The sequence below is a fragment of the Streptopelia decaocto genome (genome assembly GCF_964273445.1).
Source record: "Streptopelia decaocto genome assembly, chromosome: 15".
Classification (NCBI taxonomy): Eukaryota; Metazoa; Chordata; class Aves; order Columbiformes; family Columbidae; genus Streptopelia; species Streptopelia decaocto.
In genome coordinates, this window is record NC_138670.1 from 3,741,313 (window position 1) to 3,754,325 (window position 13,013).

Here is a 13,013-nt window from a genome sequence, read left to right on the forward strand (position 1 = left end):
GGATATAAAATCTGACAGTATCGCTTAAGTGAACCATTGGTTCCTAGTTCTTCTGGCACTCTGTGAATTGATGTTTTTGGATGTGAGCAGCTGGTGCTGTTCTATTCAAACTGGTTGGAGGGGAAGACCTGTCAAGCGTACACTGCATTTATTTATATCAAAGCAAGCTAGAATCATGACTTCCCTTTCTTATCAGATGAGCCGGGTCCAATCATGAGACTAGCTTGCTGAAGATCTAAATTCAACTTAATCTGTCATTTAAACTTGGAGCAATAAGAAAATGCGAGTAGCAATACAGCTTGATACCAGAAACAAATTTAACAAGTTAGAAGTACTGTAAAGTAAATGTCTCCTACTTTTACGAAGGTGACAAATACAGTAATACGGGTGATAATTAGATGGGGTGCTTGTGTAATAGCATTCACAAGGAATAATTCTTCAGAGAAGTCAAGCAAGCTGCTAAAATGTTACAGGTTTCTACTCTAAATAAATGTAAATTCAGCTGAAGAATCCCTTTTTTCCTTTCTTAAACAGAGGAGTATTCCAGTCTCTTATTGAAAAGCACTTTCCAGCTCCTGACAGGAAGAAGCTGTTCAGCTTGTTGGGAATTGACTTGACTGCTCAAAGTAATAACAATTCACCCAGAGACAGCCCTTGCAAGGAGAACAAAATAAAGAAACGGAAAGGTAATGCCTGAGTTCTTACACTAATGCCACAGTGAAAATGACAATTCTAGAGCTGCCTAAGAGTGAACTCTGGGAAAAAATATGGGAATGTAAATAGCAGTGCAGTCATTTGTGAAAAAGCATGTATTACGAGTCTCTTGAGGTTTTTGTTAGAAATTTCCGTTAATAGATTTTAAAACTGTTGCTGAAACAATATAACCTGTAAATTGTGGTTACTTTGCTTAAAATGTGTTGACCTCATATGTGACTTTATCCCAAAATGCTTTGCACGTGTCAGGCCACTTCCTGATGCAGTCAAGCAAACAATTGCTTTTTCCTGAGGCTCTGTAGAGAAGCCTAATACTGCTCCCTTCCCAAACTGATTATAACCTCAGCAAAAAGTAGAGGATCATAAAAGATGTTGAGAGGGATCTTCCAGCAAACTTAGATTAGATTATTTTAAATGGTTCTGGTTTTAGAAGTTGACTGTTTTTCTAGTCTGTATGCAGTGCTGGTAAAACAAGCTCAAAAGTAGACTACAAGGTCTGAATTTAACTTGTTTTTTCCTTCTGGGGTGATGATGGAATTAGGTGAAGAAATAAGCAGAGAAGCCAAAAAAGCTCGCAAAACAGGCGGCCTCGCAGGGAGCAGCTCTGACGAGAGTGAAAGTGAGTCTGATGCTTCCGACAATGAAGAAAGTGACAATGAGAGCTCCAAGTTTTTGAGTTCTGGAGATGATGATGACTTCAACCCATTCAGAGATGAATCCAGTGAAGATGATGAAGATGGTAAGACAGGTTGTTTCATCAAGCAAGTAACTACTTACAGATAGGAAGCATAAGGTTTTCCCTAACCATTTCAGTGAGCCAAAAATAAGTGTTTGATAACCATGTAGTTTAATTCTAATGAGACTGGAATTAGTACTAGAATGTTGATTTGCATTTTCCTTAAGTAGGTTTTACACACTAGAGTTCATACTTCTCTAAGTCACCCTTTGTAATGAGAATGTAGTTTTTTGAAAGGGAAGGATAGCTTTGTAGTAAATGCTTGAAACTTTTAAAATGTTTTTATTTAATTTTAGATCCCTGGTTAATTAGAAAAGAGCATAAAAAAAATAAAGACAAGAAAAAGAAGAAAAGTATAGACCCAGATTCTATTCAAAGTGCCTTATTAGCTTCTGGTCTCGGATCAAAACGACCTAGCTGCTTTACTTCTGCTGTTGGTAGCACCACTTCCAGCACCAACACGTCAGGTAAGAATAAGTTCCTTTGTCACCATTCACTTTCTTAGCAATTAGTCAGTGAAATTCTAAGAGTCTGTCTTAAATTGCAGCAAACAGCAACACAAACAGCAGCTTCGTAACAAGTCAGGATGCTGTTGAAAGGGCCCAACAAATGAAAAAAGAACTGCTTGATAAACTGGAAAAGCTGGCTGAAGATCTTCCACCTAATACACTGGACGAGCTTATAGACGAACTGGGTGGTCCCGAAAATGTGGCAGAGGTAAGTTGATGTGCACATTTAGAAAAAATGATGTGTTTTTTTTTCTACTGTAGCCATCCATTATCTGTCTGGCTGCAGTGAAACAGTGTTGTCATTCTTCAGGGTTGTGTGTGACTTAAGTATCTACTGAAGAGAACTTGTTTATCAGTTTTACACAATAATCTCCTGGGGTAACAATCTTGCTTATGCTTGCTGAGTGCTTCTGAATTAAAGAGAAACTTGAAGATTGCATTAGAATACAGAGAAGAGCTCTGAATGGGTAAATAGGTTATTTCTGAGGCGATAGTTTCTTGTTGGGTAGATCATACTAGTTTCTCTTTACGGTGGTACATTTCTCTAAGTAGCTGTAGTCATTTTGAAGATGGTGTATATAAAACAAAACAGCTTTAGTTAATCTTCCAGGTGATGAATACTAAGAACCTATATAATAAAACTGCATTAGTGAAAAGCCTGATTGAATTACTATCGCTTTTTCTCAATAACTGTAGAAACTTCAGTAAGCTACCTGTCTCTATCAAATAGAAAGAACACTGTCTTCTAAATCACAATGATAAGATCAGTGACAATCTCACTGTTTTTATTTTCTTAGTACTTTTGGTAAATCCCTCATGGACAGTAGTATAATATGTCATTTCTACACAGGCTTTATGCTTTTACTTCCCCAAGTTACCTCTAAAGAAGTGTTCCACATAGCAGATAATGGCTCAACCAAAAAATAGCCTAAGCTTCTTAATGTAGTTTTGCACTTAGAGTAAATTACTGAATCTATTTTAAGGCTGGTGTATGAATAAATAACATCATTGCTTGACGTTTTTGGTCATGTAATAATTTTGGTTTTGCTTGCGTTCCCTTTTATTTTTACAGATGACGGGCCGCAAAGGGAGAGTTGTGAGCAACGATGATGGCAGCATATCTTACGAGTCCAGGTCTGAACTTGATGTCCCTGTTGAGATTCTGAACATCACAGAAAAGCAGAGGTTCATGGATGGAGATAAGGTAGTTGTTACAGACGTACAATAGTTACTCAAGTTGTGACTCTACCATTATCCCACAGTGTCTTTTTTTTTTGAGGTGCTATATGTACTAGTTAAAGTGTTTTCTATTCAGTGTGCTCACTAGTCCTGTGTATGGTGTAGCTGCAGCGTGCTTTAGGGGTCAGGCAGCCCTGTGCTTCAGAGCTGTGCACACAGGTGCCAAACTGCCAGCGCCTTTAAGCCGGCCTTGTGAAACAGCCTATGTGTAAAAGGCAGATAAACCTTCCACAGCTTTGTGATTCCTTTATCTGGATTACTGTGCACCTCTGCTTCCAAGAGGAAATTATGAAATTGAGAAAATGGCCTGGAATAATGGTAGAATTGAAGCTGATTTTAAAAAAGGGAGAAAAAAAGAAAAACACCACCTGTGTGGTTCATTTGGGCTCTGCTGCCACAAGAGGGCAAATTAAGTAAATGTAACTGTTGTGTGGAACTTCCATGGTCTGTTTTACACTTGAGGGTAAACACACATTTTTTTGTAAGTGACCTGTGCACAGTCAAAACATTTACGTTCTTTAAAGGCAAATGCATTCAGATACTAGAATGGCCATATCCTCAAACCTGCCTTTTGGAGTGGGAAGACTGCAACATACGCTGCCTTTCTTCATTTGCACAGAAAGGTGTTGCTGAAGAGTGAAAACCACTCTTTTCACTCAAAGAATGTTAGTATTTCTGTTGTAACTCTGATAAAGAGAACTGTACTTCTCCCCTCCCTGCCTTGCGATAGAAACACCAAATAACAATGAAACCATTCCAGACCCATGTTAGTAGTAATTGTAAAATTTAAACTGAAAACCAAAGTTTGACCTTGGATTTATTGTTAACTACCTACTCCTTTCTTAAAACAAGAACATTGCCATCATCTCAGAGGCTGCCAGCTCTGGGATATCGTTGCAAGCAGACCGTAGAGCGAAGAATCAGAGACGGAGAGTTCACATGACGCTGGAGTTGCCGTGGAGCGCAGACAGAGCAATACAGCAGTTTGGTAAATAACTTCTTGTATCCTTCTCCTAGCATACTCAGTAATACTGAATTTTCTTTAATCATAGCTGATATTCTTGAAAGTTTTGAAAGAAACTTAAACTCACACTGCAGCTTAGGGATGTTTCCTGTAGCAAGCGGCTTTATGAAAGTTGCCGCAACTCTAGAGTGTTTGTACTACCCACCCTTGGTTGTATTACAGCAGAATCTAATTTTCAGCAGGATTAAGTTCTGACGTTTTTCTTTACTCTTCACAATTCATAGTTTATTAGAAACATTCAATGAAGTGGAATTTATTTAACATATGTGCTTCTACTTGATTATCCAGGAAGAACTCATCGATCCAACCAAGTGACTGCTCCAGAGTATGTGTTCCTGATTTCTGAACTGGCAGGAGAGCAAAGATTTGCATCTATAGTTGCAAAAAGACTGGAGAGCTTGGTAAGATTGTTTCAAGAAGTCTGATCCTTCATTTGAGAAACCACAACTTAGACTTCTTTTCCTTAAAACGTGGTGTAGTTACAAAGGTGTGTCTTCACAGGGAGCTCTCACTCATGGTGACAGACGGGCTACAGAAACTCGAGACCTCAGCAGATTCAATTTTGACAACAAGGTGATGGTTGTTTTTGTTTGAAAGCTCATGCTGTGGTGCTTATTCCACAAATGACCTGTTGAGGAAGGATTTCTTCCATCTCATGTTTTGCTTTTAACTGTATTGCTTTCTGATAGGCGGCCTCTTTCTGAGATAGCCAGGAAACATTGTTAGTTCTGCTGGCAAAGCCACATGGAACACAAATATGTGTGTAAATTACTTTTCTACATTTGCTAACAACCCAAGTCTTAAGTAAACAATGTGTCCTTTCAGTCACAACTGAAAGGTTAATTTGGTAATTCTAATTAGAAATTAAGACTGGGCTATTTATATAGTGTAGTTCATAACTGAAAAGCTAATAACCGGTTCCCTGTACTATTGTAGAGAGAAACGTTTTGTTGTGAATTACAAATGCTTGTTAAACCGCATGTACTTGGGGCTGAGGCTCAAATTCTGGATCATGTTATCAGAGCGACTTTCTCTTTCTTGTGCAGTATGGCAGAAATGCTTTGGAGATTGTTATGAAATCCATTGTGAACTTGGACTCCCCCATGGTCTCGCCTCCTCCTGATTTTCCTGGAGACTTCTTCAAAGGTACGTATAGCTCAGTGGCTATGACAGCTACCTTTTGATCGTTCTCCAATATGAACAAAATGCAAATAATTTTAGAGCTAGAAAACATTGTTACTATTCAAACCAACCAGCTGGCCTGGATATGCTCTCACTGGATGTTACTGCTGTGCAAGTTGCTTGAATGTTGAAGTTCATGTATGAAACAAGATATGTGAACTCTCATTATAAGGCATGTTCTATATCTGTTTAGCCAAAGCATTACATATAGTTCTTTAATTTAATTTTCCTGTTATCTCTTGCAATATCTTGTTCTCCTCTGAACTCATGTGTGTGCTATTAGTAGTTTTCCTGCCAGTGCTTCCTGGAAGGACAGAAGGCAAAGTTCTGTCTTGCTTGTTGAGCTGTAGAAATGGCAAGTAATGTATTTGAGGGGTGTCAGAAGTTTTGGAATTGGCTTCTGAAACAAGATTGCTAAACAAGCTGTTACTTGGTCGGTTTATTTTTAGAAGGCAAAGCAGCTGTGATTTAACTTATTTCTTTCTCCTAGATGTTCGTCAGGGATTGATTGGCGTAGGCTTGATAAATGTAGAAGACAGATCTGGAATACTAACACTTGATAAAGGTATTTGTGTGTTAAGCATATCTTAGAATGTTGCTAGGAATGTTGTGTATCATGATAGTGGATTCCTGGCAAGAGAACTGAAGTTGTAACTATCTAAAAAGTCACTTTTTTGGAGAAATTCTGAATGTTTTCCTAATTTCTGAAAGAATGAATTCAAGTAGTCTTTGTGAGACTTTTTGAATACTGATTGAGAGTTGTCATCCAACTTAATCGTTGACCTAATACATGTATTTCTCATTCTTTTTAAGATTATAACAATATTGGGAAGTTTCTGAATAGAATTCTTGGTATGGAAGTACATCAGCAGAATGCTTTATTCCAGTACTTTTCCGACACGTTAAATGCAGTTATTCAGAATGCTAAAAAGAACGGAAGATACGATATGGGCATCTTAGGTGAGTACATCGGTTTCTCGGTGCTCTTGTACTACAGTCAGAAGAGAGAAACAGAATAACTCTATCTTCTCCTTTTAAGATTTGGGCTCTGGGGATGAGAAAGTAAGGAAGGCCGATGTTAAGAAGTTTTTAACTCCCGGATATTCTACCTCTGGACATGTAGAACTATACACAGTAAGTTAATTCTGGATCTTCTCTGTCTGAACTTAGAAAACTTGCTTGCTGTTGTTTTTAAAACACAGCAGTTAGCTGAGTGAGGGGAGGTTCCATGCCTTTTGCTGGGCAATATTTGGCTCTATGGCTCTTTGGTTCCTGTGTCTGCTGTTGTAAATATCCTGTGTGGCTGTTTTCTAGATCAGTGTAGAGAGAGGAATGTCGTGGGACGAGGCCACTAAGATCTGGGCAGAGCAGACGGGTCCAGACGATGGATTTTATTTATCACTACAGGTAAGATTCTTTGTCTCTTGGATTACATTCAGAGTTGTTTTTCAGGGACTAACCAAATACACCATCTCCTCTGAAAAACTTACTGTTCATATTAACTACTGTTCAGTTTTGCAAAATGCTTTCAGTCTTGCATTAAAATTGATATTAAGTTTGCTTCCAACGCTGAGTATCAAGTGCTCCTTTCTAGCTACTCAGGAGATTTTCTGATAGGAATGTGAGCCCAAATTAATAGCTCTTATTTACACCTTCATCAAGGAACCAGCTTTTGCAGTAAGGAAAAGTTGTGAGGTTAATGTAGATGAGCAATGCTGTTTTCTAAAGGTGTCCTTATTACTGGTCGTCTTGTTGCATGTACACACATGTTACTCTGTATGTGCACAGTATGGAATCACATAAGGTCGATACTGTCAGCATGTTCAAAATTTTTGGTTTGTCTTTTCTTTGCCAGATAAGAAATAACAAGAAAACTGCTATTCTAGTAAAAGAAGTGAATCCTAAAAAGAAGCTTTTTTTAGTGTACAGACCAAATACTGGGAAACAACTCAAACTCGAAACATGTGCAGACCTGAAAAAGAAATATAAGAAGGTAAGCATTGAAGTTATGCTAGTTTTAAGCTTAAAAGAGGAAAATAAATATAAGGACTTTTCTGGAATTTGTGCATAATTCTGGCAAGTGAAAAAACAGGCTTCTTTTTTCAGAGGAGAGCTTGTGTTTGGGTCTTTTGAAGCAGGTGTGCCTGGTTTCTGCTTTCCTGTATTTAAAGCTTTCTGAGTATGAAGAGTCTGTGGTGTGTACTAGAAAGTGGGGGGGGTTGGGGTCTAGCAAGGAAAAACCTTTTGTTTTGTGTAAGGTGTATAAATGTGTTCTTAAATAAGCAGCTCTGTACAGTGTGTTCTAAGCAATGATTGTGAAGCTTCAGCTGTTTGCTGGTGACACTTCAAATACTGTAATGGATTATTTTGTTTAGAGGCTGGTAAGATACCCAACACTTAACCAGTTTTATAGTGCTGAATTTGTAAAAACTTGAGGTAACTCTGAGAATCACGTTGGCTGTTGGAAAAGCTCAGAGCTGCTGCCATGCTCGTGACTGAGATTCTGCTGCGTTCAAGCATTTTGCTCATCCTTTGAGACGGCATTCCATTGAACAGCCTGAAATTACAGAGTACTGTACCTCTTTTCACCTTCAGAGTGGTGGTGCTCCCTCTTTTCTTATAGTAATGACCAAATTGCTTTTGTTTTATGCAAGTCTTATTGTGTTTTACTTTATTATTCCCACTTTGAATCACTTTTCCAGGTACCTTCTGAAGATGCTCTGCCGCACTGGCTGGAGCAGTACAATTCCTCTGCGGACACCTGCACCCATGCTTATTGGTAAGTATTTGCGTGCACACAGATGCCTTAACTTCAGCTGTTTACCTAAGCTGGTTTCTCACTATTCCGTTCTTCTGTTCCTCATGTGAAATTTTGTTTCTTGCTGGAGAAAAATTAACCCATGACCAGTCAAATGGCCCAACTGTGGAGTGGAAACACAAAGTTTTGTACTTGCCCTTAAAGTCCTAATATATTAGATGAATGCTAACATATAAATTGCACTCCAGTAAGAGTATAATGCCTGGGGAGTCACTTGTGCTGAAGTGTCTGGATCTGATCTGTTATCACGGTCAAATAGTTCAGATGTTATTTGAGGGAGGGGAAATATTTATACTTCACGTGGAGCTGAGAGACACGTCAGAAACAGCTGCTCTTGTGCTGCCTCTTCAGTGTCCCAACTCAGCAGCTGATGTTTAACTCCTGAGGAGCAGCGTAGCTGGTAGGAGCTTCAGGTTATTATTGGAGCTTCTGAAATAGCGCTGATCAGATACCAGTTCTACATGGATCAGATTTGGGTTCTTGGGTGATGTAAATGAGCAATATCTTTGCCTTAAAGCTCTGTCTGTGTATTTTGAACATCTGGTCCTAAATAGGCCAACGCTTCTCAAAGTTTTACTATCTAAACGTATGCTGCAGATAAAGTATTCTACACAAGACTGTGTACTTGCAGCCCTCGCTCAACTCTGAATAGGTCAAATAACTTCAAGTCTCATTTTTAATTGAACTAGATATTTCCTGTTTCCAGAATTATTTTGAAAGCTTTTTTTTTTTCCTCTACACAGGAGAGGCAACTGCAAGAAGGCCGGCTTGGGATTAGTTTGTGAAGTGGGACTGCGCTGTCGAACTTACTACGTCTTGTGTGGTTCAGTACTGAGCGTCTGGACAAAAGTAGAAGGTGTTTTAGCCTCTGTGAGCGGTACCAATGTGAAAATGCAAATCGTTCGCCTAAGGACGGAAGATGGGCAGAGGATTGTAGGTAAGCGGCTTGTCTGCTCCTTTATTTCCATCTTGGAGTAGAAGGAATTTGTAACTTACAAGTGATTCTGTGGTGAGGGTCAGGTAGGAGATTTTATAATAAAAATGTTTAAAAGAGAAAAGGCCCATCAGTGGCTGTGTTGGGGAGTGTAGCTCTTGAAATCTATAGAGTGCAAACACTGGTTTGAGTCAGGTTAGAGAAGGAAGACCTTTTTTTTTATTTTCAGCCAGGCTTTGGAACACTTATTCTCTCAGTTCTTTTGATTTACTAGGAACAAAATCATTACATTCAGTCTGTTCCAGCCAAGTGACCTTTGAAAGCATAAGTGCTGCACTTCTGATGAAGAATAGTGAGCCCTTGACATGGTGGTTTTCCTGGTTTTTGAGCTACTGAAAGTCATGTGTAATCAATAGTTTAGAATGACTTTAAGATGCTGATGTTGTGTCTTGTCGCCAGAGCTTTTAGCGAAGCCCACGTAGTTGGTACCTCAAAGGCTAAAGTCTCCTTTTTTTAATAGCACTTCCTGTGGATGTGCAATATCATGGGTAGCTCCTCCTCTTAGTAGCAGTTTCCCAAGATGTCAAAACTAGTCTTTTCATATGTAAACTTTAATTATGGTGTAACTTCTGCGAGACTAGAAAAACAAAAATAGCTGACTCCACATTTTATGTGGCAGCGTCGAAACGTAAAATTTGTCTTTGGGGGCCAAAATGGCAACTTCTTTCTTCTGCTTCATGACCTAAAGGATCTAGTGACTTTCAAAGATAAATCTCTTGCTGAGAAGCAGAACTTGTAGCTGTGCTTGATTAAAATTGCCGTTGGAAGTGGTCACTGGCTGTTGTGTGAATGAAATGGTAGAATCATCAGCCTGAGTGAGGTTTTTAACGAACAAACTGCTGTTTTCAGGTTTGATCATTCCCGCAAACTGTGTGTCGCCCCTTGTGAACCTCCTGTCCACGTCAGACCAGTCGCAGCAGCTCGCGGTCCAGCAGCAGCAGATCTGGCAGCAGCACCACCCGCAGAGCATCACCAACTTCAACAACGCCTAAAAGAGGACAAAGCGCAGGTGTTGACTTTTGGCATTTGAGGAAAAGGCTGTAAAAGCATATCACTCGCATAAAAATCAGGGACAGATTCCAAAGAAATAGAACTTTTTCAGTTCAGTTGTGTGCTCTCAAATACTTTGGGAATAAAGAGATCTAAAAGGGTTGGTGGAACTGAAAGCCAGCAGTTGTTTATGGTGGTGCATCTGTCTTTCCTTATGCTCTCTGTAGTGCTTCCTGTTTGCTTTTACTTTTGGCCTTTTAAGCTACAAACCACAATTTGTTTGAAAATGCTTGAAAATCCCCAAGCAGGCTTTATTTTTATCTTGTCATACAGTGCTCAGGGTTTAACGCAGTGCATCAATGCCATTGCTGTGGGAGATATCCTTGAATGCATGTATCGAGTATATATATATAGAAAATATATATTGGGTTTTTCTCTTCGATTTATGAGTTTATAAAAGCATGAAACCTTGAGGTTGCACATCATGCATTCAGGTTCCTTCCCAGTTTCTGTTTGACAGTGCATGTCTCTGGAAACGGGCATGGACGGGATAAACACACCGGACGGCAATTAGAGAGAAACACAATCTTAGTTGTACAGCATTGGTTATTGCATTTTTATAGTGTTTATACCCAGGTGTTGCATTTTTTTCTGGTTCTCTCCTGGGGGTTATATATTTGAGTCTACAACATGTTCTTTTTTGTGATAAACATCTTAAATTAAAATTAGTTCCTTTTTAATGTATTAATGGTATTCCTAATGTGTACTGCAAAGGCGGCTGGATGCCTGTTTTCCTTAAATTGAAGCATTTCCTTAATCCGAGGTGGTTCTGGAAACTTAAGTGCAAATTCACTTCCATCTTGCATACAATCTTATATTTTTTACTTCATTAATGTAATAATTTAATTTGTCACTTGTAAGATGAAACCTTACTTGAGCTGTAAATTAGAGAATGGGAAACACTTGAGGGTTCTGCTGTATGTGCTGTTTCTGTTACCCAGTAACTTGAATACTGTTTAATATGTTGTAAGACATTGTAGAGTTTATCTGGAGCTGTTTAAAAGAAATTGTAATGTACAAATGTGAATAGTCACTTATCTATAATATGGGTAAGTTTTGTTTTGCCTATAATAGTAGATGTTTATAAGAAAGTGAAGGACAATGTTTGTCATTTCTTGCTTGCACAGGTTGCACTATTGAAAAATTGAGATTGTATAAACCTGTCCAAAAAAACTACAAGATAATGATCTTGTAGATGTCAAATAAAAGTTATTGTACTAACAAGAAGCGGAGTCTTGTTTAGGCAATTGCTGTATTCCAAAAAAAACACTAACAAGTCTGTACAATTGGAATTTGACAGGACTTGGCACGTTCTGGGCTGCTTTCACCAGGCTGCTGTCTCACAGCCCAGCTCTTGCAGTTGAGCTCATTAACCAGGCAAGAAGTAAATTCTGTTTAAACCTTGATGCGTATTTTAAGTAAGATTCACCTGATAGAGCAGCGACCCCCGGAGTGCGTGTCACCCCGAGAGCTCTTGGAGCCAGACTCAGTGTCATCAATTTCTTACATAAGTAACGGGACTGGAAGTTCCACAACTTCATGCTGAAGTGAGTCCCTGTACATTAATTACTTTGAGGTTTGTTAACCAGCAGGGTCTGGAGCACCTCTCTCCATTCCTTGTCACGCAGGCGGTCGCTGTGTTGGGAGATTTGATCCTCCGGCAGCAAAGGGAGCAGCTCCCGGTGCTGTGGGACCAGTGGTGCCCTGAGAGCCACAGGACACAGCAGGTGCGGAGGATGTTCTGTGTTTTGTACCCACCATTGGGTGGATTTGGTGTCCACTCCAGGAAACGTAACGGGATTTTTGAGAAGTATGTTGATGGATTTCTGTCGCAACAGATAGCGAACCAAATGGCTAATACCGGCAAGCTGTGTGGGGACTTCACTGTCTCTTTTAATTATTAGTATTTGGCATAAAACTTCTACCATCTGAGATGGGAACATATTTTAGATCTTAATCCTCAGTAAGATGGTTCTAGAAGCGGTTAGGTTCACAAGTCATTGTTTAAATACACTTCAGTTCCTAAGGGCTCTTCTCAGCCCATTGTGCTGATTCTGGTTGACGGGATGAGCAAATATTGAACTGCGTATTCTCTGTGTTGATAACCAAACTATACTACTTCATTTCAGGAGTTTCTAGTATATACTGTTCGCTCACGTCCTCCTAAACTTTGCGTGGACTTACATCCCCTGGAGGGCAAACACCCTCCAGTACTTAACCTAAAGATCCATAAGGACTGTTCCCACTCCAGAATCTGTTCCCCCACTTGCTCCCGTCCCTGCTCTCTGCCGTTTGCCACCATCAACGCTTTGGCTTTGCCATCCAGTTACTAACACACCTGCATCTGAAGCTCTGCAGTCTTATAATATCTTAAAGGTTAACATAAACAAAATTTAAAATAGTATTCAAGCCACAGAGACGTTTTATTTGTTAATTCCTGCTGGGTGGTTGGGCTGTGGTGGGTTCTGGTGGGAGTTTGTTCCTTGCAGGAGCTGCTGATAAAGTTTGGGGGAGAAGAGGGATGGAAATAGGGTGGGAGGGCTGAGGAACAGCGGGTGGTGGATCCTGCAGCGCTGCCGCACGGGCAAGAAAAGGAGACACCAATTGTCATCTAAATGATGATTTATAAGTAGTTTATAAAATCAGGTTGGACCAGAAAGGTCTCTGTATTTTTCCCATTTGTGTGATGTTGATCTGCTTCGTACAAATCACCCCCTGGAACGGATATGAAGTTTAGAGAGGCCGGT

General features: G+C 39.6%; 1 protein-coding gene across 2 annotated transcripts in view; it reads left to right on the forward strand.

Annotated features, from left to right (window-relative positions):
- The window catches only part of SBNO1 (strawberry notch homolog 1), a 29,863-nt gene extending 18,370 nt beyond the window's left edge, over nt 1–11,493 (forward strand). For both annotated transcript variants that reach the window (XM_082066426.1, XM_082066427.1), the window contains exons 16-32: nt 535–686; nt 1,256–1,453; nt 1,747–1,917; nt 1,998–2,167; nt 3,032–3,163; nt 4,051–4,186; nt 4,511–4,623; nt 4,724–4,795; nt 5,269–5,368; nt 5,895–5,969; nt 6,218–6,364; nt 6,444–6,538; nt 6,719–6,811; nt 7,260–7,397; nt 8,107–8,183; nt 8,966–9,159; nt 10,066–11,493. In XM_082066426.1, coding sequence (XP_081922552.1) covers nt 535–686; nt 1,256–1,453; nt 1,747–1,917; nt 1,998–2,167; nt 3,032–3,163; nt 4,051–4,186; nt 4,511–4,623; nt 4,724–4,795; nt 5,269–5,368; nt 5,895–5,969; nt 6,218–6,364; nt 6,444–6,538; nt 6,719–6,811; nt 7,260–7,397; nt 8,107–8,183; nt 8,966–9,159; nt 10,066–10,208 — 2,206 coding nt within the window. In that variant the 3' untranslated portion in view covers nt 10,209–11,493. The remainder of the gene's footprint in view (nt 1–534; nt 687–1,255; nt 1,454–1,746; nt 1,918–1,997; nt 2,168–3,031; nt 3,164–4,050; nt 4,187–4,510; nt 4,624–4,723; nt 4,796–5,268; nt 5,369–5,894; nt 5,970–6,217; nt 6,365–6,443; nt 6,539–6,718; nt 6,812–7,259; nt 7,398–8,106; nt 8,184–8,965; nt 9,160–10,065) is intronic.
- Nucleotides 11,494–13,013: the final 1,520 nt, after the last annotated feature.